General features: G+C 42.4%; 1 protein-coding gene across 4 annotated transcripts in view; it reads left to right on the top strand.

Annotated features, from left to right (window-relative positions):
* The window catches only part of tmem94 (transmembrane protein 94), a 55,790-nt gene extending 33,084 nt beyond the window's left edge, over window positions 1–22,706 (top strand). For all 4 annotated transcript variants that reach the window (XM_088927084.1, XM_088927082.1, XM_088927083.1 and 1 more), the window contains 20 exons: window positions 1,045–1,218; window positions 1,610–1,825; window positions 3,018–3,333; window positions 4,509–4,682; window positions 5,422–5,524; window positions 6,377–6,594; window positions 7,561–7,742; window positions 8,687–8,825; window positions 9,216–9,331; window positions 10,023–10,122; window positions 10,318–10,426; window positions 11,621–11,810; window positions 12,640–12,717; window positions 13,243–13,328; window positions 13,901–13,982; window positions 14,735–14,877; window positions 15,364–15,458; window positions 16,365–16,458; window positions 17,893–18,063; window positions 18,601–22,706. In XM_088927084.1, coding sequence (XP_088783210.1) covers window positions 1,045–1,218; window positions 1,610–1,825; window positions 3,018–3,333; window positions 4,509–4,682; window positions 5,422–5,524; window positions 6,377–6,594; window positions 7,561–7,742; window positions 8,687–8,825; window positions 9,216–9,331; window positions 10,023–10,122; window positions 10,318–10,426; window positions 11,621–11,810; window positions 12,640–12,717; window positions 13,243–13,328; window positions 13,901–13,982; window positions 14,735–14,877; window positions 15,364–15,458; window positions 16,365–16,458; window positions 17,893–18,063; window positions 18,601–18,673 — 2,859 coding nt within the window. In that variant the 3' untranslated portion in view covers window positions 18,674–22,706. The remainder of the gene's footprint in view (window positions 1–1,044; window positions 1,219–1,609; window positions 1,826–3,017; window positions 3,334–4,508; window positions 4,683–5,421; window positions 5,525–6,376; window positions 6,595–7,560; window positions 7,743–8,686; window positions 8,826–9,215; window positions 9,332–10,022; window positions 10,123–10,317; window positions 10,427–11,620; window positions 11,811–12,639; window positions 12,718–13,242; window positions 13,329–13,900; window positions 13,983–14,734; window positions 14,878–15,363; window positions 15,459–16,364; window positions 16,459–17,892; window positions 18,064–18,600) is intronic.
* Window positions 22,707–24,348: the final 1,642 nt, after the last annotated feature.

The raw sequence follows: 24,348 nt of genomic DNA, 5'->3' as shown, positions 1-24,348 counted from the left end.
AAGTGGAAACTATGCAAAAATGTATTTGAAGCTGAGAACAGGAGGCACTGCTTTATCCATGGGGCGTAGGAGTGTGAAACAAGCTACTTGGCTTTGTTGTTGAAGTTGATACCCTGGCTTCTTTCAAGAAATAGTTGCTGGGATCTTTGGATGAATTGGCTTCTAAATGCAAAGTAGGCTAGATTGGCTGAACATCTAGTCACCTCTTTTCTGTAGCAGTTCAGTGTTCTACAGCCTACAGTGTGTATTTATTACAACCAGGGTGTGCCATTCTCCAGCTAAGTATTCATCTGGCCTGTATTAACAAATGGATGTGAAACGTGAACGTGATGCATTGATGGTACAGAAAGTAAAAACGATTCAAAGAAGCAGGGAAAGAATGATATGATGGAATAGACTGTGAAATGAATGGATTAGCACAGACAGGAACATGCGGTGTCATACTAACATGAGTGAAAATATACTGGAACCAGAACAGATCATGCCTGGACCAAGGAGATGTTTGGATCATTAACACATACAAAATGATATAGGAAAAGCTACAGTTAACTGGTAAGATACTGTATAATCCTTAAATTTGCAGGAGCTGGAGGACATAGCTGTTGTTGGACATTTGTAGAGGAATATTGGAAGGATTTTTTTCTAGCAGTGCAAGGTTGAAGATGAAGGGAGAGCATGTTTGGCTACTATAATGCTGTTATCTGTAATACCTTCTAATGAACTGAGCATGTTCTCTGTTCACTGGATTTCAGTAGACGTCTTCAGGATTAAAAATAAAAGAAGGACCAAGGACCAAGAAGAGACAAAAAGCAATTAAGAGGCAGAAGATACTGTAGGAAACCATTCGTTTGCACAAAGGGTGATTGGGTGTCTTCAACAAGTTGTCCATCCATATTGTTGAACTTAATCCCTTTGGATCTTTTAAGAAACAGCTGAATAGAATCCTGGGAACAATTGTTTAATGTTAACCCAGGAAGGAAAGTGAGCCCAGAGGGTCTTCTCTAATTCGTAACCTTTCAGATGTTCTTGTGTGGCTGTGTGCAGGTGTTGTGCTGTGTGGACAAACAGGGAATCCTGTCCTGGCCCAACCCCAGCCCCGAGACAGTGCTGTTCTTCAGCGGGAGGGTGGAGCCGCCCCATGACAGCGAGGAAGACCTGAAAGATGACCTCTCAGTGGGCTCCTTGTGCCGAATGGAGGGAGAGGAGGAGCGAGATGAGGTGGGCACAGTGTGGACAGAGCACAACGGAAGCCATGTAGTGTTTGGTAGATCACCATTGTAGTCATGCAGTACAAAAAACAAAGTAAAATGAAGGAAAAGGACATCAGTGATTTTTTTTACTTTTAGATATTGTTGTGCACATACAATAAAAATAATGTAAGGATGGATACAGTATATACACACAGCGCTGTATCTGAGTCAAGGTGGCCCCTTTTGAGATCTTTTAGTGGAATTGAATTATAGCAGAAAAACCAAGTACACAGAGCAGAGACATTAGATAAGCCTCATTAGCAAAGGTTCTCCTTGTGTGTAGGGAGCTGGGATTTTCTTGCACCTGAGTGAATCAACTGTGGACAGAGGGGTTAACCTGACTTTGGCTGTACTCCTAGGCCCAGGAAGCAGATGCCTTGCTGTGTCAGCCTGCCCTGGATTGTCTTCACATTGCCAACGAACAGGAACCCAGTGAGACCTCCCACGACACCGCCCACTCCTCGGACCCTCTGCGACCCAAACGGCCCCCTGACAGCCGCCGAACCAAGCACCCCTCGGGCTCCAACGTCAGCTTCAGCCGGGACACCGAGGGGGGTGAGGAGGAGCCCACACAGGTACCAAAGCCACCCTGCTCTCACAAGACAACAGGACCAGGGGCCAGATCTGGCACCAGGTCACATTAACAGTTTTGCTAAGTCTGTTTCCTTACAAACCTTGTCACTGGTGTTGTGACAGTGGATTTACATTATAAATAGTGACACCTGATCATACTTGGAATTTTAATACGTATGGGGTTTCACTCACTAAGTTACATGTGAATAAGCACATCCTTTCTTCATTGATTTTACCTTGGATATGGGTGTTGCCTAAAATGTACTATCCATCCATTATTGGAAATCCTCTCTTTCCTGGTAAATGCTTGAGGCAAGACCGCATCCTGCTAGTCCTTCTCAGGACACACACACTGGAGCACCCCAGGAAAACCCATGCAGGAGAGCATGGATTAGACCACACGGGAGGTGCCCCAGGACAGAGGTGAACCCAGCACCCACATTCTCTGAGGCAGCAGTGCTAACTTCCATGGTACTGAGCCACCCCTGCAAGATACCCTGATACTCACCCAAAGTGCATTGACTGGACTTTGTAGCCCAGAAACAGAAAGTTGCATCAATTATCATTAACATCTCAACTTGTTTTAATTGTTCTTAAAGCAGTGATTTGGTAAATATGGTAATAGGGCTTGCTGGGCCTTTTGAAGCTGTTGGGAAATCTCTGGTACTTTTCATGATAAGCATTGTTTTAGTAATGCATATCTTTCATGGCACAAAAGCTTTGCTATTTAAATAATAAATGTTCTATATAATAATTAACTGCTGGCAGTTCACTGTATGGAATCAGTTTTCTGTAAAACTTTTAGAAGGAGCTGATGATGCATGTGATAAAGTTTATAAAATACAAAAAGTATTCTGACAGAAAGAAAATATTACCATGAAATTAGGGCTGTGCTAAGAGCAAGGTGAAGACCTATTAAAGTCACATTAATTTCCAGAATTCCAGAAGCATCATTCTTTTGAATGTGAAACATAAAACTGCACTGCATCTCGTGCTTATGTAATTCTGGGTTCGCATTCATCTGAAGATAATTTTAGAAACAGTTGTGTGAAGATTTAGTGTCCTAAATTTTGCTTGGCACGAGGAAGATTTACTAATGAGGTATTATAAATCATTAGATTAGTAGCAGTGGAGGTACTTGGTGTGAAACTTAGGAAACAGACATTACTTGGTGTTCATGTGTGCATGATTCAGGTGTGTGGCGAATGTGATGGCCTGGGCTGTGAGGCAGAGGACTTTGTCTGCGATTACCACCTGGAGATGCTGAGCTTGTCCCAAGATCAACAGAACCCCGTCAGCATCCAGTTTGATGACTCCAACTGGCAGTGCCACCTGACCAGCCTCAAACCCCTGGGCCTCAACATCCTGCTCAACCTGTGCAATGCCAATGTGACCGAGCAGCTGTGCCGCTTCTCCGACCACCTGTCCAACATGGCGCTGCAGGAGACACATGGCACTGTCCTGCCTGTGCACGTGCCCTGGGGGCTCTGTGAGCTTTCACGCCTCATAGGTACCCATCACGCTTCATGGGCTTTGATTGTTACTTGCTGGACAGCATCCACCAGGCTGCTGGCCTTGACTACCCCAGAGCTTCTCAGTCCTTGATTTCTGGATCCCCTGTGCTTTGTGGTTTTCATTCCCCAAGAGCTACTACTTCCTTAGGCAGTTTAAAGAGTTAAACTGATAGATTTCCCTGAATTCAACCTTAATAGGTCTTTTTTATTGTTAAGCAGATAGAGTGCAAGTGTTAGATTTCTGAATTCTTTTCATTTAGATTTGTTCCATTGGCCAGGTGCCTTAATTTTAGAAGCTGGGCACATAAGAGGATAAGAATATTATTGGATAGTTTCATGTATATCAATCCTCACCTGTGTCTGCAAAGCTTTAACTATTAATGTAAAGACTTGTAGTGACTTAAGAATATGTGAAACACAATGTTCATGGTCCTGTTGCAAAGTTTTGTGGCAAATATATTGACAATAAGACACAAGCTTTTTTTTTTATTGTGGGAAAAATTTTAAATGCAGATGCAATATATATATATGTAATATTATAATCAAGATAAGACCTCATTTGACCAACATTAGAAACCCTGGGCTGCACAATGAAAAACTATTATATTATCGCATATCAGGTTTTGACATAGTCTTGTATCTCGTTTTGCTTTAGCAGAGTTGAAGATTACTCTGGTTATCACTCTGGTTCATTGCAAACCCACTTTTTTCAGTGTCAACATTCTAGTTATTTTTTTGTATAGCTAAATAACATACCTTAAAGTTATTTCAAAGTTATCCTTTTAAATTCAGTTGAGCATTAGGCTCAGTCAAGATGGCGGGTCTGAATTCTTTAGAAAAAGCAGAGTGAAATGGTCTGCTTTCTTCTCTCAAAGTTCAGACTTTCTAAAAACCCACACAAAATACCTGCTTTATACAGTTGTCATGCATCCAATTTCTTCCACCAGCAGTTCAGAAGATGGTAGACCATTCCTCACTGCTTTATGGGGAATATGGTTCAGACAGGATCTGCCATCATGTCTGAAACTTTTTATCTTTTAACATGAAAAAGAGGTTAATGGACCTCTAAGACTGGAGCTCAGAAATGCTGCAAGGTCCTGAAGACTGTGATGAGTTTGTCCTTGATTGTACTGTAGGTCCCATTTTTGTCTCCTGTGTCTTTGTACTGCAGGGTTCACTCCTGGAGCCAAGGACCTCTTCAAACTGGAAAACCACCTGGTGCTATACCAGCTGCCCTCAGCCGAGGCCACCAAGGAGGCCATTCCCCGGAAACTGAACCACTTCAACAAGAGACAGCCGCCCTTGAGCCACCTGATCAGCCTCTTCGTCAGGGACACCACCACCAGTAAGCTACTACTCTCCTTGCCCTGGAACCCGTGCCTCCTGCTCAGTTCCTCCTTCTTTTTTTTTAACAATATGCTTGCTTGCCTCCCACTGCATCTTTTTCTCTCTATGCCTCTTTCCTCATCTGACACACACCCTTGTCTTCCTCCCATGGTCTGTCCATCTCTGGCCGTCTCCCTCTGTGATTCTGGGCTGTAGCGTTCTTTTACAAGATAAGCACCTCCTGACCTTAAGAATTTGCATGAGTAGCCTGTCCTGTGAACCCTTTCAGTAGCTGGGAGTTTTTCTGCCCCGAAACATTTTCTTTTAGGAAAGACTTAGTTGTTCTCCTTCTTTCTTGCTTGCTGTCTTCTGCTTTTTCAGGATTGTAATGTGGTGTGACTGCTGCTGTTAAAGGTAATGAAAGACATGAACATGTAGATGACAACACAGTTGAAATGTTGCATTTTCTTTACAGCATGGAATTAACCTTTACTCGTTATTAATGAAAGTTCATGTTTCAGTTGTCTTTGTGCATAAGCTATTAAGGGATATTAGTAATTAATTTTGTATTTGTAGGAAGTGGAATGGGTGATTAAAGCAGGAAAAGCACAATAATGAATAGGGCAGAGGAAACAGTTTCATAAGTGTTCTTATTAATAATCTTATTAGGAAGTCATTAAATGTCGAAGAACAATTATGGGAAAAAATCCATCTAGTGTTTCCTAGAATTTGTTTCCCAACCTCCTTCTCTCATCTAGATAATGTTCAGATGCTCTCTCATGGCTCGGCTGACCTCATCCTGGAGGCCTGCACGGATTTCTGGGATGGTGCAGATATCTACCCCCTCTCCGGCTCCGACAGGTGGGTGATGCAGACACAGAAGGTTACAGCTTTGTGCCATAAGAGTAGGCTGTTCACTGCAGGTTTCTGTACCGAGATCTATAGTCTATAATATGTAATGCAATCTTTTAAGTTGGTCATTGACACATGATGGAGAAACCCTGAACCGCGAGGGCCTCATGCTTCGATGCATTGTCTGACAATCTTGCCCCAGCCACTGGCACCTTGTTAGTTTTCCTTTGCCAGTGACCATTAACAATATGTAGGTGTGTTACCCTTTGCAGTACCCAGCATTGCATGTTTTTAAAAAGAAAGATTACCATCTGGCTAAATCATGTTTATAGAAGTAAGTGACAGAAATCAACTACAGCGTACTTACAGTATACAGTACCTTTAGATAAGAACTAAATTCAAAAACATTAAAAAACACAGACTATGATGTTTCAGTCCAGCTACATGTGTATGGCACTTGATGTCTAAGAGACCCACCGTCCACTGACTCGCTGCCCGCTCTATTAGAAGAGGCAGAAACCCTGGGTGCTCAGAATGTGGGACAGGGGTAGGAGAACAATTTCCATCTGGGGCTTTGTACAACATGTTAAATCAGTATTGGGAAGCATTTTTTTTTATAAACTGGAGATTTCTGGTTTTGTTTGCCCAAGTATTCATTGTCATGTAGATTCTGCTGAGTTTTGGAAGTGTAGTTTTTTGACTGATGATGTAGGCTGACAGACGTACAGTACGGTGGTCAACATTAACATCGGTCTCTCATTTCATTTCAGAAATGGAATCTCTTCTTTTAATAAAATGAAAGCCCTTACTGAAGGGCCACAGTTGGAGTTTTCCTCTTATGCTGCTGCCATGTTCTTGCAGGAAGAAGGTGCTGGATTTCTATCAGCGGGCCTGCCTGTCAGGGTACTGCTCCGCCTTCGCCTACAAACCCATGCAGTGCACACTCTCCCCGCAGCTCAATGGCAAGTGTGTGGAGCTGGCACAGATGCCCGGCCAGAATGCTATCTTCACCAGCTTCGAACTGCCTGGGACTACGCCCATTAAGCAGGGCAGCCGCAGAAACAGCTGGAGCTCTGATGGTATGGAGAATGGGCACTACACTATTTTGCGCAAGCTGGTAAAATGATCCTTACTCATTAGTGGAGCTCATACTAACTTTAGAAATCAATAATGTAATGGTAATTGTTTAATAATTATGGTAGTGCACCAGGTATGTTGACTGCCCACTTTGACTCTGTGTCCTGTGTGTGTGTGTGTGTGTGTGTGTGTGTGTGTGTGTGTGTGTTGACTGCCCACTCTGACTCTGTGTCGTGTGTTTGTGTTGACTGCCCACTTTGACTCTGTGTTGTGTGTTTGTGTTGACTGCCCACTTTGACTCTGTGTCGTGTGTGTGTGTGTGTTGACTGCCCACTCTGACTCTGGGTCTTGTGTGTGTGTGTGTGTTGTCTGCCCACTCTGACTCTGTGTCTTGTGTGTGTGTTGACTGCCCACTCTGACTCTGTGTCGTGTGTGTGTGTGTGTGTGTGTGTGTGTGTGTGTGTTGACTGCCCACTCTGACTCTGTGTCTTGTGTGTGTGTGTGTGTGTGTGTGTGTGTGTGTGTGTGTGTGTGTGTGTGTGTTGACTGCCCACTCTGACTCTGTGTCGTGTGTTTGTGTTGACTGCCCACTTTGACTCTGTGTTGTGTGTTTGTGTTGACTGCCCACTTTGACTCTGTGTCGTGTGTGTGTGTGTGTTGACTGCCCACTCTGACTCTGGGTCTTGTGTGTGTGTGTTGTCTGCCCACTCTGACTCTGTGTCTTGTGTGTGTGTTGACTGCCCACTCTGACTCTGTGTCGTGTGTGTGTGTGTGTGTGTGTGTGTGTGTGTGTGTGTGTGTTGACTGCCCACTCTGACTCTGTGTCTTGTGTGTGTGTGTGTGTGTGTGTGTGTGTGTGTGTGTTGACTGCCCACTCTGACTCTGTGTCTTGTGTGTGTGTGTGTGTGTGTGTGTGTGTGTGACTGCCCACTCTGACTCTGTGTCTTGTGTGTACTGTATGTGTGTAGAGGGCATCGGGGAGGTGATGGAGCGGGAGGACTGCGTCCAGGCGCTCAGCGGGCAGATCTTCATGGGCATGGTATCCTCACAGTTCCAGGCACGATTGGACACCGTGCGGCTGATCGATGCTCTTGTGAATGCATGCATCCGTTTCGTCTACTTCTCCATGGAGGATGAGCTCCGGAGCAAGGTACTGTACCAGTATGGGAATGAGGCATCTCTGCACCCTTCGGGGAGGCAGAGCCAGCAAGAAGCCCTGTGGTGAGTCATACTGCTACAACAGCTGTCAGTCACCTCTCTGTTTCACCCTTTCGTCTTTCACAAACACATATGGAGATGGATTTAATCAAATACTCAATTGTTGCTGAATTGTTTTGTATTCTTGTGTGTTACTTTTGATAATGGTAATCTAGATTTCCTCTCCCAAGATCCATTTATCGCTCAGATCAGTAGTGTTGTTTTGGATTCAGAGGAAGAACTTTAGAAAGTTCCCAATGAGAAGAGGCAGTTTGACCCATTGTGCTTGTATGGTTATTACTAACATTTGTACTTTTCTGGATGTTGACCCAGATAAGGATGCCAGGTTTTCTATTAAAATGTACAATTTGTATTAAAATATTCACCACAGTTTCCATCATTTTAAATTTATAGGCAATTTTATTTTTTTTCTGTATTTCATGCATGAAGTGGTTAATTCTTGAAAGGAACCCCACTGACATCAGTCACCTTGTTTTTTCAGGATCTCCCACAGAAATGTGTGTGGTTGTAGTTTGCAAGTCCTCAGTATTTAACAAGAAAAAAAAGAAAACAGACACAGTTTTGAGTACCTGTATTATTATGACATAGGATTTCTGTAATGTGCAATTTTTATTTTTTTTTTCAGTCTCAAAAATTTTATAAGTGTGAAAAGGATGTTCCTTAGCTAAGCAACAGTGGTAGATAGTACATGCATGAAACTGCACGAGCTACCTGTTGATAAAAAGACGAGCCACTCTGCATGTGTTTCTTTCAGCACAGACTAGATATGCAGAGAATGTTTTCTGAATTGTGATTCTTCCCCAAGGAAGATCTAGAGTATCTAGAACTTGTTCTGGAAGCTATGACTGCCCCCTTCAATTTGTTCCTGTTGTTCAGGTGTTTGCTGAGAAGATGGGTTTGGAGACGGGCTGGAATTGCCACATCTCCCTGACACCGAATGGTGATGGCCAAGGCTGTGACCTCCCTCCTTCCAGCCCCAGCCATGCTGGCTCTCTGCACGATGACTTGCATCAAGGTGCTCCCTTCTTAATAGCCTTTTCTCTCCCTGTCTGCTGCGGGCAGGCTGTCCGCCTGCCTGCCTGTCTGCTGCGGGCAGGCCGTCCGCCTGCCTGCCTCTCTGCTGCGGGCAGGCCGTCCGCCTGCCTGCCTCTCTGCTGCGGGCAGGCCGTCCGCCTGCCTGCCTCTCTGCTGCGGGCAGGTCGTCCGCCTGCCTGCCTCTCTGCTGCGGGCAGGCCGTCTGCCTGCCTGCTGTGAGCTGGGTGCCTCATCATTGTATCTTTTCTCTCTTCTTCATAGTTCTCTGTCTTTGAACAGGTTGTCATTCTTAGTGCTCCTTCTTCAGTGTAGTCTGAGCTGTGCTTCTGATTGCCTCAGTGGCATGTTTGTCTCTAATCTCTATTTGCAGACTCTCGTGATGAGGCAGAGGGTCCTCTGCTGTTGGAGGAGGAAGGTCACTCAGATCTCATCAGCTTCCAGCCCACAGACAGTGACATACCCAGCTTCTTGGAGGACTGTAATCGGGTAGGCCCTGTGAAGCTCACTCTTTGAATCTCACCACCCTTGAAACATAAGACTGTGTGGTTATAGAAAATCAATAAAGGTTTTAAATGACAGTGCAGTTCATGCAATCCTTTTTTTTTTACATAGAGCTTGCTTGTTTGGTTTCCAGTAATGTTCTAATTCACAAATTGGAGGCTCAATTGCAGAAGGTTCTCTGTCATGTCTTGGTTGTTTGTTCACCAAACTTGTAACTTTTTATTTTTTGAGAGGCATTGAAATGCAATAAATGACTATTGGAACCAGTCAATAAACCAGTCCTTCCTGTTTTGTCTGTCCACAACTTTAGAATTGGAGTTAAATACCATTTGTGAATTCATAGTGCTCTTTATAAAATGACTTTCAAGAATTTGAATGCCTCAGTCATATTCTCCCCAAATTCTTTGATTATGGATATTTATCATTTTGTCTTCCAGTAACAAACTACAAACAATTTCTAAGAATATTTTTCCGAAGCTCTGCTTTTTCAAATTGCCTGGGGTAACACGTTATTGCATCTTCCAGTCCTTAGGATTGCTTTGGATTTGCTTTTTTCCGTGCCTTAGATAGTGTGTGTACCATGATCTCCTGCTTTAGTCTTTGACTGTGTGTCCTGGCTAGCCTGCATCAGTGACGGAGTGCAACAATCCCCCTTCACCACTCTCTATCCTGCCAGGCCAAACTGCCTCGGGGGATCCACCAGGTGCGTCCCCACTTGAAGAACATTGACAACGTGCCTCTACTGGTGCCCCTTTTCACTGACTGCACCCCAGAAAGTAAGTGTCAGTAGGCCACAATTCTTTACAGTCTTCTTTGTTGCCCTGTACTGAACTCTTTTAAAAAACATGACTGTATTTTTTTAAAGGTTGGTTGTTTCTGAATACCCAGTGCAGAGTACAGAGGATTCCTTCCTCTTCAGTCCCCTGGGGGGGGTTCTAGGTTAATAATCACGTGACATCTGCCTTTTGCAGCCATGTGTGAGATGATGAAGATCATGCAGGAGAACCGTGAGGTTACCTGCTGCCTGGGAAGCTCAGCTAACTTCAGGAACAGCTGTCTTTTCCTGCAGAGTGATGTCAGGTATGGGCACTGGAGCAGCTGAAGGGCTGCATCCTGCCTTTCGTTATTGGTGATAACTGAGGCAGTCGGAAAGTACAGTGTTCATATCTGGTTCATTACATAAAAAATCACCTATTTCTGTAGGCTAGATAAACTTGTAATTGGTCAATTAAGAATATAGTTCTTTCAATAAGGGAAACGTGTCATCAAGGACTGAAGATGATTTAAGGTTACACATATAAACCTCTTTTGCAGTGGTTTTTGCTTTGCATTTAACTTTACTCTTCTTTTATTTTACAGTGCTTTCATTGCACATTACTACACTAGTCTACAACATATTAGAAAAGCTTACAATATTGGCACCGTAATTGTCTTCTACTGTATAGAGGCTACTGCTTGTAACGTAAAAGACTGATAAATTTACAACAAGGGAAACCATAGTCAGTTTGTGAAAAATCTGGAGGGATGTAGAGGAAATCCCAGATGAGGATGGAAACTTCTTTGTGTCCCTAATTGCTCAGATAATGCACGTTCAAGCCTGGATCATGTCATCAGTCAGCTGTGACCAACATTTTCCAGGTGGTGGCATGTAATTGGCTGAACACCTTGGAAGGGTATCTTTGGGATTAGCTAGCCAGTCTTCGCAAATGGCAACTCCCGTCTCTGTGAGAAACACCCCTCTCCCCCAGTTGGCATAGAGTGTCCCTTAGGGCTCCGGGAAGCTGGTAGGCATCGGGTGTCCAGTTGTGCTCTGGGAAGCTCATAGCATGACAAAAGATGAAAAGAACAATGCTGGGGCAGTTTGGAGGATGATGTCTGCCCATGATTGTTTTTCCTGTGCTGGACAGGAGGTATTGACATGTTGCATGATGGCCTAAAGAAACAATTGGTAATTCTAATCTGGTTAATAAAATTAAATATGATCATGTTAATGTGGTTTTCACTGCAGGCCTTGGCTCATCATTTGTCATCTAGTTGGCGATGCAAGCATGAATTTTCAAGTATAAACATAGTTTTAAGTAATGTATTAAAAAACTCTGGAAAAACTCTAGCAAATGATTTATTTTGGCTTTTCCTTGATAAACCTGCCTAGAAATAACACTGATAGTTGAATCCTGCATTCTGCTACCAATTGTTGCTTTTAACATATCCTACAAGGAAAAAAAGTTATTTTGAAGCCTGCAAGTCTGCTCATTGACTTATGTGTGTTGACAGCATTGCCTTGGACCCTCTGTACCCCTCTCGCTGCTCCTGGGAGACATTTGGCTACGCAGCCACTAATAGCCTGGCTGTGGATTCGGAGGAGCTCTCCCCTCTGCGGCTGTCCGGCCTCCTAAACAGCCTGGCCTGCTCTGCTTCCTTCCACCAGGAGGAGAGTGTCAGTGTGGTCAAACTCATTGAGCAGGTACCTGTATCAGCACACAGGGATGTATTTCTGCACTTGGGAGGACCTCCCACTGTGTCTTAGTCTTTCTCCATTGTAAGACACATAATAATTTCTGTTGGCTCTCTTAGATTTTAGAGATGATTATATTTAGTTTATAAAAAAAACAGTAACTTGCCTTTTAAAAAACGTTGTGACTGGTCCTTGCAGTGCCTTGTTTCTTGTGTCTTAATGAGAACATCCTGATTTTTGAGGATTTGTTTTTTAAAGTTGGTCCTCATAAATATCATAATACATGAACACAGTACAGCCTTGAACTAATAAAACTCATGAAGTTTTCCATTAACACATATGTACGCAAAACACACATACATATAGACATATACAGGCTTCACTGCAGGGTTGGTGTGGTTGAACTCAATTCAGCCACAGTACATTGTTAGTCTGTGCTATGGACAAGTTTGGCAGGTAGAGCAAAAGCAGTCTGGCTAAGCTTGGAAAGGTTGAGGCTATTCATGACCTTCTCAAACTCCTCCATGCTCTTGCTGGGTTAAGACAGCAATCCTCACCCACAGTGGGGACTAAGTGACCTTTATAGGCATGAGCTGGGTAGACCAGGCACTCTTCAGGTGGGGGGGAAGATCTTCATGTGCATTGAATATTGACCATACAATGTTGCAGCACAACACTGCTGGAAATCAGCAGGAGTACCACAACGTTACTGGATCACGTACCTATGAAGAATATGGTGATTCTCTTAACTACAGTTATACATTGGGGAAGCTCATGGGAGCCATGGTACTGCAGTGTGATCAGGCTCGGATAGTAGCTCCCTGTTCCTCTGTTTCAGGCTCGCCACACCACCTATGGCATCAGAAAATGTTTCCTTTTCCTGCTGCAGTGCCAGCTTACCCTTGTCATAATCCAGGTGAGCGTGGCACAGCATTGAAGGGGAATCTAGGAGGGTTTGACATTGCAAGATGTGAGCAGGTGCCAGATTGTGTTGTCAGGTCTGCTTTTTCAATGTTGGTTATGTGGAATACAATGGTTAGTAGAGTACGGCTAGGATCCAGGAGAGTGTGCCTCAGAGCTCAGTGCTTTCGGTCTGTCAGACTTAAATTTACCAGGTTTATGCCCTGTGAGAAGAGCTTTAAAGTGCTTTTGAAATGCATAAATGATTGCCCCACTCTAGACACAGGACAGATTGAGGAAATTCCACAAGAATCTGTAGCTCTGAGAGATAACACGGCCCTGGATGGTTTACCATTTTAATTTCAAAAGACCTATCATTCTGGTGGTTTAGAGCCAGTCCTGATCATATGGTTTTTTAAAGGACTGAACTCCTAAAAGTAAGATCCGCATAGTTATTCTAGAAACCATCTCCAGCTGTCACGGAGCACTGATGTATGGTAATGTGTACAAACTCTGACAGTAGTGTCTGTTGTCTGCCTAGTTCCTGGCTTGTCTCCTCCAGCTTCCTCCTCCCATCAACATCACTGACCTGCTGTGGCTCTCCTGCTTCTGCTACCCTCTTCTCAGGTGAGAGACGCTGCAAAGAGCTTAGAGATCCACTGGAAATGAAAAGGCTGAGATAGAGGGACCTGAGTTCTTTACCTCCTGTGGCACCACATTGCAGCAGCAGATTACTGTAATTTACAAGACTGAATTCTAAGTTATCAGTGCATCCAATTAAAGTACACCACACCCCTAATTTTATCCAAGTCGGGCGTAACCTTTAGCTGATCCGCGAAACGCATATAGAGAATTACCATTTGGTAAACAATTACCATAAAAGCATTTTGCTTTATAAAATAATAATCATCAAATATACCATACACTTAAAAGAACACAGTGCAGTAAATAATAAAATAAACATTAGAGAGTTACCTTTTAACAATTTTAGATGTATGGTACTGTACATTTTATTACTCTTACTGTTCAGTAAGCACAAAATACACAGCAAATAAATTCACTTGGGTGCTTCCCCGACATGTTTGCAATACGGATTTTTCTGTCAAGACAATTTTTGTCGAAAAGTGTGAGATGATATACGGTTGGTGCCCCACGCGTTTGAAAACAAAGGGAGTCTGTGTTGTGTGTGTCTGTGGCAGTGTGTCGTTCCTGGGAAAGCCTGCAGACAGCTTGGTGATGACTGTGGCCACAGGGAAGAACCTGGACTCCATTCCCAGGAAGGTGAGTCCTCTTACTCGCAATGGGTCGCACACTAACTCTGTCTCTCTACTCCTCAGCCCTTAAACCTGGACACTCTGAGGCTCTGCTCAAGAAATGTTCATCATTTTTGACGGTTTTCCACCTACAGTTATGTTCTCTGTCATATTGTTTGGTGTCTGAGCTGTGATTATGTCCATTTTCTGTTTTGTTCTCACTCGCTCCATGTGGGCTTTCAGTGGTGGACAGAGGCACATAGTTAATCAATGTATGTGATCAGTTAATAGGACAGACACGGCTATATCGGGTATCTTGGTTGTTATGTCAGGCAAATGTCAATATGTGGCCCTTCACGCACTGCCCATACAGTGTGCTGCATTTACTGTACTCTCTAGAACCAGATCATCTAGCGGTGGGGAAAAAGCAATTGAGTTTCCTTGCTCACTTATTTCTGATGGCTAAGGATCATTGGTTCTTCCGGGGGTTGGAGTTTAGCAGTGACAGATGTCGGTTCGTTTACTGTATACACTGTAAATAGGGTGTATGTAATGTTTATGTACATTGTGCAAGACCTCATAGCAGTTGCATAGTTTCTCTGTAGCCGTGGAAGGATTAGTAAAGGACCCTGATGTCAAACTATAGGCACATTGTGTTGTGTGCAACCTTTGCAGTGATTGGTCTGATGTGCACAAAAAATGTCACCCAAGTTTTGAGTTTATAGATGAGCTCTGCAGCACAATAAGGGAACGTTGTGTGTTTTTCACTGGTCCTGACAGACACAACAGTATTTCCTAGTGTGTTTCCTGCTGAAGTTCAGCCTTACTGTATGTGCCTACCTGGTGGGCTTTGGCTTCACCCTGGAGGGGTTCTGCAACAAGGGCAGTGTGAACTCGACCAACTGCTCCATCCTTTCCCAGAGGTGAGTGCCTTCTCCTGCACTGGGGACATTTTGCCTGTTAGTATGTTACCTTCTATTTTGGTCACATTATACAGTAGGTAGCCATTTGCTAGATGTGACCTGCTGTCCCTCTTATAGAGTCTGCAGGTCAGCTTCTGCAGATAAGGTCATTAACCAACTAGACAAGCTCTACTACAGCCTTTTAAAAAGTCATAGATAGCATATTAATGTGCATTATTTTGCACATTTCAAGAAGAAACTAAGCTATTTACCAGAATCAAAATCAATTTGGTTTGGGAAGAACAGGCCACCTGCTGTATATTTCTATTTTAGTATTGATAGTATAATGATGGATTTCTCAAACAGAGCTTTATAGTTTTTAGAAATCTTAGAAAAGGATTTTGCTACATGAAGTTGCTACAGTATATCTGCAGTAGGCACAGCAAGCCCTCTCTGGTGGTCTGGTGTGTCTGCTAATCGCTGTGTGTTTTGACACTGTTTTTTCAGTTCTGTTCAGGATGCCCCCAAGTGGTTTGGGGAGTTCTCCAATGGTTTGCTGTTGATACAGAAGGTGATGGCGGGATTCCTGGCACTTCACACAGGTGCTGCACCTCTCGATAAACACCACAATTAATACACAATACACAGACGCAACAATCAGCCACATGTGTCTTCTGAAAACAGACACAGCGCAGAGCAGCAAGCACAACCTTTACACAGACACAGCACTGAGCCTCACATGCCTTCCTAACAGACACAGCACCAAGCAGCAAGTGCAAAGATAACACTGATACAGCACTGGCTCACGTGTTTTTTGAAAACAGATGCAGCACTGAGCAACAAACACATCCTTAACACAGAGCACTGTGTCACATGTGCTTTCCTAACACAGACACACCACTGAGTCATGTGTGCCTTCCTAACAGACACAGCACTGAGCAGCAAGCACATCCTTAACACCAATAGTCAAATGGTAAATCTAAGTGATAGAGTTCTAAAAGTGCCTTACTTTTGCAAACTGGCTGAGATCCATAGCCACTAACCAATAAATCATCTATATGCTTCAGAAATGCAATAATGAGTTTACTGTAATACTGTAAAGAAAGTAGAAAGTGACCTAAGCAATAACAGTCACAGCAATAGAGATATTGACCACATGTTGACCACCATATATTGATGACACACTGATGCTTCATCCCAAGGATGGACCACAGTGAATCAAGTAACTTGACCAGGGTGACACACATTGTGCCAGTGGAAGAGCCAGGTCTTGATGGTTCTCCCTACAAACACCTGTAAAATGCAGATAAAATTGTGTGGACTTCTCAGCTACTGTAGCTTCACACGAGAAGGCGTTCAGGAAGGATGCTTTCAGAAGATCTCTTTGAGCATCTCCCTCTCCTGACTGCAATGTGCATGGGGTCATTTGTTGAGAATTCTGGTGCTCTCCCATGCTGTTCTGCTGGTGACTCCCCTACCTCTCTCTCTCTGTTCTCTCTCTGGTTCAGTGGTGATCTCCCTCAGTCACGTCCACCGCTCCAAACCCCTGTGGAGAAAGAGCCCCTTCAGCAACACCTGGTGGTGCCTGACTGTTCCTGTGGTGTAAGTCTCTCCATATTCTCCTTGTGGTCACAATCTTGTCATGCATGTCCCAGCACCAGCTCTGCTGTTTCTTTGTGCCTGAATACAGCTACAGTATACAGTAAGTGAGTTTGTGAGCTTGTACTTGTCAGTGCCTGTTCTGTTGCACTTGGGTTTTTCGGCCAGTGTGCTGTACTCTATTCACATTATTATTCACATTATTATAATATTATATTATTATTATAATAATTATATATTATTATGTCTATATATGACGTATAATATAATATATATTATATAACTATAGGAATAATATAATATAATCCTATATAATATAACTATAGGAAGTTAAAAGCACCTCCTATAGTTTTCCAAGAATGCAACTCCCTGGATAGAATTGATATCTGCAGCAACATTACACAAACAAGCCAAGTTTTCCAGAAGCCAGTTAACCTGGCAGAGAGGAGAACGTACAGACCCCATACAGATAGCACCACTGGTCTGGACTTGAACCCAGGGTCCCAAAGCTGCGAGGTTGCAGCACTAACCACTGCACAGCTGTGCCACCCATTGTTGTATTCTTATTGTTGTTTTACAGAATCGGATTATTTTATGCAAGCACCTAGGGTAAAAGATTCTAATTTCTTTGTTAAAAAAATATTTTGTATGAGGAAAGGTATTGTTTAGCACAAGGCATCTCACCTCACACTAGCATCTACCAAGACAGCAGGCCAGCTGCACCTGAGCAGAGACTGATGCCTGTCCAGCACGTCAGTGTCCACTGATAAGGCATCATAAGCTGCTGCTAATGTAAAGATCTGGAAAGATTTTGCCAGACACTTGTAGGAAAAGGTAGTGCTAAGACAGTGATTCAGAGGGGATAAAGCAAGAGTGAAAGCCTTACTAGGTCTCGCAGACCTGAGTAATGTATCAAGAGCATTATTTTGTCATTCACCTTGGTTCAGACAACAGCCTTATAACATGATATACTTGCAGTTAATACACTTTTCATCAATTTTCTTTGGGAAATACACAATAAAAAGAACTAAGCAGCATGATCTTTGTTTTGTAAGTGCTGTGGTTGCTAATGAGAGGCTGTGTATAGGTGTTTTTGTACTGTAATTCGTTTGGGGAATTGGTTGAATCAGGTCTGGTTTATCATCACAGGGTCATCCGAGTACAGCAATAAAGTTAAAAAAACAACCTTCAATACAAATCCAAAATAAAAAAATGGCTAAAATATCAGACAATTACAGAATGTTTGGCATACAGAATAAAAACATAAAGCGTAAAGACCAGAACAGTACAAAAAACAAATACTAAGAAGTCAGCATAGCAGTGTACTGTATATTTGTCATGTTTAAGATTTAAATAGCATTTAAAGTCTGTCTCATGAACACTGTAGACGTCAACGACGAGGTCCGTTTAACTGGCTTGTCTACTGTGGGGTTGCAGGTTGCTGGGACAGGTGGTCCAGGCCACAGTGGATTTCCAGGTGTGGAAGAACCGCCAGTCCTCTGTGACCTTTACCCTGGAAGATATCCCCCTGCTGGTGTGGCTGCTGATGTCATTGTCTCTGCTGCTGGTGGTGCTAGTGAATGAGGTGGTAAAACTGCATGAGATCAGGTATGATGCTGAGAGATGTCAGATACAGAGATAGAGAGGGGGGGACTGGAGAGATGGGACAAGTACAGAGAAAGTGGCGCTTTAGTTTTAACTACTTGCGTTAGCTATTGAAAAAAAAACTACAATTTTCAGAGGCTGCAAACCAGGAGTTGTCAAAGCCTGGTATGATTTTGGAGGGTTGGTTCATCTGCAGGTCTTTATCTCAACTTAGCTCTTAATTGCCTTATCAGCTTATTATTGTCTGAATTGGTTGAGGGGTAGTGCTGTACCAAGATCTAGAAAATCTGCAAGGACAAGGATTGGACACCCCTGCCTCAAATCATTATAGGATGGACAGTTTGAGGGTTGTTTAGCAGTGTTGCACGTTGCATACTGCAACCATTGTGTTAAACACGAATCTAGTGGTAATTTAAAAATAGTGCTTTCCCTTTTTGAAGGTTTAGATGAGTCCAATAAAAAATACCCAATGTCTTTTGTGGTTTGTGTTCTGACAGACTTAAGTGAAGTACCTCTCATCTCTCTGTGTTCCCTCTGCAGGGTGCGAGTACGCTACCAGAAGAGGCAGAAGCTACAATTTGAGACCAAGCTGGGGATGAACTCTCCCTTCTGAGGATCTTTGAGAGACAGGGAAGGAATGAGGGACTCGGCGTGGCCCTGGGGAGCCTGGAGACTCCCCCCTTTCATGCTGCATTGCTGCCTCCACTGGCAGTGAGGGCAGCTGGTCCAAGGCTCTTGAGAGCCGCCTGTTTCTCACTCAGCCAGAACAGAGTCCGCCCCAGCCCTCCTCTGCTCTCCACACACTGAACACTAATGATGCCGTGTTGGCAGAGGGAGGAGGAGAGAGTAACGCTGTTGGTATTTTTACGTGATATTTCATTTTTTTGTATTTTAACAATTGTTAGGTTGTAGAGGAAAAGCCCAAAGCATTCTGACCAAAACCTCTATTTTGTCTATATAAAGGAAAAAAAAAACAGCCAATGAATCCAGAATGTTTTTAGGGGAAGAATGGGGCTTCTTTCAAATGCTTGTTCCTTCTTTCCTGTCTTCACTGCCTCTTTACAGCCCCATCATGAGGAGAGCTTGAGTACTGCATGGAGTGGTTAATGACTGATGCCATGAGCCCTGACTCATGCTCATGAGCAAGCAGATTGGGTGAAATAAACTAGTTTCTGAGCCACGCTGGCCTGAAATTAGGTCTCTTCCTCTTTAATAACTGTGCACAGATTAATGAGCGCCACTTCACAGAGAATGCCGTTTTTGTGAAACTGGCGTTCGTTTAATACCTGAGTTGTAGCTCTGCGATCAAGCTTTTCAAACCCCAGTCAGTGATGCAGTAATGCACAGCACAGCACTCTGAAAGAACCTGCATCCAAAAGAACTCTGAATGTTTCACACTCTACATACCTCTCCTTTGGTTTGGAAATTCGACTCTTAGCAGGGTAAATGTAAAATAGAGCCTTATACTATCTTGAAAGCACTGCGTATTGTTCCTGCAAATGGTAATTAACTTTTCTGTCATTTTTTGATGGATTTTTACCATAAAGGGTTGAAGTCTAAATTACTTCATTTTCAAAGACGTCTTCTCTCATGCACTGTTTATACTGAACTGGGTATAGTGGTGGCCCCCTCATCCCAGCTAAAGTGTACATCAAGAGAGCATTTCTGTAGCTTTCAACATTGAGTTTCTTTTCCACAAAGTAACATATCTACCTGGGCATTGTCAATCATTTCATGGAGCGCATACCCTAGTGGGTTCAGGCTAAGGCTCAAATCTGGCAGTGCCTCCAGTAAATTGTACTAAAGAGATGAAATGTCAACACAGACTCAATATATGCATTGATTTGTCTGATTGATGTGTTTTTTTGTTGAGGAATGTTAATTGTTAATTTTGTTGCAAAAAATATATATTTATTGATACTGAAAACTTGAGAGAAGTCATCTTTTGTTGCATAGTATAACATTTAACTGAAAATAGATCATCATGGTGTTATTTGCAAAGAAACAGGCATTGTTACTGCAAGACCTATAGCTACCAAAGGGGAAAGTATAGTGCTTACAAGCTCAAAGCTTGTAATTTTGTGTCTCAAAGGTCTCTGGTTGTTGGAGGCTTTTGAGTTCAGTGATTTGGATCTACGGTACAGTAGTTGTGGATCTGTCTTAATGCAACTTTCAAGGATGTTGTAAAATAGGTTGATGTTGTCTTTTATTTGAATATGTTAAAATTTTATTAACTTTGAAATGTAAAAAAACTTGAGTAACATGCCAACTAAAAAAAGCCCTTTCATGGCTTTGGATTTTAATCTCTTTACTCTCCATCATGGAAGTCTTTAAACTCCTGCAAAGTTCCTTAAAATTTAAACAGGTAACAGACAGTGACAACAAAAGGCAAAGTTCTCTGTGAAGTACAGGTCCTTCACTGTGTTGGTCGTACCACTTAGAGTATCATGCATGATTTTGTGACTTGTTTTCTCTCCAGTGGAATTGAGCTCAGTTTATATTGTACTGTATTTGAGAGTTAGTTTGCCTCTGCATGCATCTGTCCATCAGTACTGTATATTGGGACCTTCAGGCAAGAGCTCTCAAGCCTTTTATTTTTTGCTTTGCTGGCATGTTTTGCTGTTTTTATCGGATGTTAGAAATAATATTTAATGAGGGATGCCAAAATAACCCTTAAAAATGAGAAAAGGATAAATCCCTTGACTTCAGACTGATTGTAAAAGGCTATCTATTCCTTTTCATATGGCAATATCTAATACAAGGATGGGGGGGGGGAGCTGGAGCCTAGCTCCGCAAGCAGTGGATGCCAGTCTATCGCAGGGCAGACAGACGCACATACAGTCACACTAGAGCCAAGTAACCTACTGTACCACTATTTGGACTGTGAGGAAGCCGGAGAACCTGAAGGAAATGCCCTGAATCATGTGGATAGCAGCCCAGGAATTGAAAACCAGCGCCCCAGTGCTGTGAGGCAGCAATACTAACCATTGCACCACAGTATCAGTAAAGATTATGATCTCAGCCTGCCATACTTGAGGTAAAATTGGAAAAGAAAACATGCCTTCTTCTGATCTCACTTAAGGTATGTTCTGAACCTTCATTTGCTATTTCTAATGTCTTTGGCCATTTATGTATATGGGTTATAACCCTTACACAGAAGCTTTGTCCTGGCTAGTAGCCACCTAGACTACAGCAGAGTTCGTGTACTATTGCAACGTTTACCGGATGTCATGTGATTACTAGCACATGGGTTGTGCTAGATGTGTAGAACACGTGTCTGTCTTATTAATTTAAATGCAAAGAGTTTTAGATATGAGCTGATCATGCTTTTGATCATGATCATGCTCCAAATGCTTTTGGGAAAAGCATTGTTCAATCAGACATTACAAAGGTATTGGCAAGAAGTTAGTGTTGTTACTGGACTTTCTAGCTCAGTAAAATGCGCTGGTTGTTTTGAAGTTGTCAGTTTGAAATGTGCCGATTCCCTGTTGTGCAAAAGACTCCGCCGTGGCTGACTGATGGTGGCAGGTGTCCCTGTATCAGACATGCTGACCCAGCTCTTTGCTTCCTTCCTGTGATATTGTAATAAACCAGCAGCAAGGGCAATGCAGCACATTCATAATATTCAAATGGAAGAAGAGGTCAGTAGCAGCTCTGTTTCCTGACTCTTTTGATGCTCTTGCTACATGGTCTTGTCTCATTTCTTTGCTGATTACAGGATCTATGTTAAAGATTGTTAAATGATTTTTAATAATTTAGTTTTCAATGAAATGTGCTCTCCTTAATTTGTAACCTGATCTAGATCTGAGCCAGGATCTCATTAATACCTCCATCATAAATTGATTTAAAAATCAAAGCATGGGGCAGCTGGTATAGTACTGCATTCTTACAGGTATATCATTTCCTTTACCTTTTCAAATGTTGGCTATGGGGATGAAGGGGTGAAAAAAAACAGCTCTTGTAAATCTTATTTCAGCTCCTTATGAAAAAGAAAACTTTGGGCAGTGTGGTTCTCCTCCTTGCATGCTGCTGCATATTGTCAAGGATACTGGAACCCACACTGCACAAACCCTTTTCCTCTTATACTTGCCTTCATTCTTCACATTTTAGATACTTGAGCTGTGATGCTGGAACATGCAAAAACCAGTTTCACCTTTGACCTGATGTGCCTGATCTTTTGTCATTCATGCTTCACTAATGAAGGTCTCAGTTCCTTAAACTGCATCAACAATTCAAACAGAAACTCCACTATTTCAGTGTTATTTTAAGTGTTGGAAATAAAGCAGGAGTTAGGGGACAAATAGGACCAGAAGAAAGTTTTAAGAATCACAAAGATACATCAGCCACACATGCACTTCAGGCTTCAAGCTCCAAATCTCTGCCTTGTCCCCACCATGACATCTGTTCAGGCTCAACAGGCTATGCTGCTGTGTCATTCTAGCAGGGATGTACTGTAGAGGATTATAGGCACAAAACCTGCAATGACAATTTTGTTCATGTGATAGATTTAAAAAATGGTGTATATTTTATAATAAAGTCTCAGTGTAAAATTTTATGATTAAGAATTTGTTTAAAATATGTTAATAAAGATGGTTCTTTTTAATTTTTTTATTTACAAATAAAATATTTTTGTGGCTGTTTCTTAATCTCTCTCGGCTGTTCCTCATCATGAGTTAGGTAACCCCTATACCTATCGTTCTGGTTCTGTTGCCAACCAAGAATACATTTTCTCATACACTCAACACTAAATAGTAAGAAGCCCCTCTTTAACTACAACTAGAAAAAGCAATCTGGAGAAGCAGTGTACTCCAGCATGTTTGGAGATACCTGCATCTATTCCTGTAGGTTCACCAAGATAGCTCAGCAAGGGATTTTCTTCACAAATGAGCCGTGGTGGTCAGGTGGGGAAAATACCTCAATCACAAGCTATTCACTCACTTAACATGTTTCAATGGAGTTAGAAACAAAGGTTCTGGAGAGATGATAGTGAATTCTGCACATAAAAAGTTGTTAAGTACTACATAACTTCCTTCTCTTCCTGCCATCCCTCCTCTATCCCATCTCCAGCTGTACATGTGACTCCTTGGTCCTCACTGGGCATGGTCCAAACCCCCTCATCTTCTAGCCAGGAGGGTGGCCCTCAGCCAAGCGAGATAAACCAAATTTGAATTTGAATAAAACACTGCAATCTTTTGTTTGCCTCAGCACAAGGTGTGCAAATAACCTTAAACCTTCTACAACCTTGCCATTAACCTCATTGAAGAACTTCACACAGCAGAGGACATCAACATTTGATTTTTTTTTAAAAACTTGTACTGGAACTAGCCACCCCTGTCCCCACAAATCAAGCCCACTTTCCCCTAAAATCAAAGTTCTTAGTTAAAAAAAATCCTTTCGGCATTTACCTTAATCAAATTTGAGCTGTTTCACAGGTCATCAATAGACGAGCATCATTTCAAAATGTTTTGCTGTGCACCATCATAAACACCCTCCTTTTACTCTAAAACAAAGTTCTCTATTTTAATGTTAAGTTCTGCCAAATATGCTTGTACCTAGCAGTTTAAAATCTGTTCACCATTTACAACAACTGTTGCATTAAGCATTAAATTATCAATTTTTCAGACAATTCAAGAGATGCATCCCTCCCAACATGGGGATTTGAGGCACATTTTAGAATAAATCCAAACCCCAAGAATTAATTAAGAGAGGTATAACAGATTTAGATGTAACAGACTGTTCACGTGGTAACTATTATAAATGAAGTTCCCCAAAAATAATTGTTTTCTATGGTATTTTCTGAGCAACATGAATAAAAACATGGAGCAAACATGTAAGAAAATCCCAATTACTTTCTCACACAATGTACTGTATATAATTATATTTAAACATTTCAAACAAGAGGAAAAGAACAAAAAAAAACATCTCCACTGCCAAACCAGCACACAGATAATTCAAACCATAAACACTGCGACTCATGTACACAGTGGCGCATTTTTCCTTGGCGAGACCTTTCCTGCAATTCTCAAATACAGTATTCATGTGTTACTAATATCACTGCAACAAAACAACCACAAGTGTCTCTAAGGAAACAAGAATGAAGTGTGTACCAGAAGAGACAGAGGTACCCAGAGCTGAGCCCTGGAACACCAGTCTCTTTAACAGACGGATGAGGCAGCAAGCCTGCCTACAGTACGTATATATTCAAACATTTCAAAATGAGAGAAACAAAACACATAAAAAAAAATCCCCACTGCTAAAAACACAGCACTGGGATAATTAGAACCATAA

This window comes from Atractosteus spatula, chromosome 11 (assembly GCF_055471065.1).
Source record: "Atractosteus spatula isolate fAtrSpa1 chromosome 11, fAtrSpa1.hap1, whole genome shotgun sequence".
Taxonomy (NCBI): domain Eukaryota; kingdom Metazoa; phylum Chordata; class Actinopteri; order Semionotiformes; family Lepisosteidae; genus Atractosteus; species Atractosteus spatula.
The sequence above is the reverse complement of the archived record's forward strand: the minus strand, read 5'-3'. Positions and strand labels throughout refer to the sequence as shown.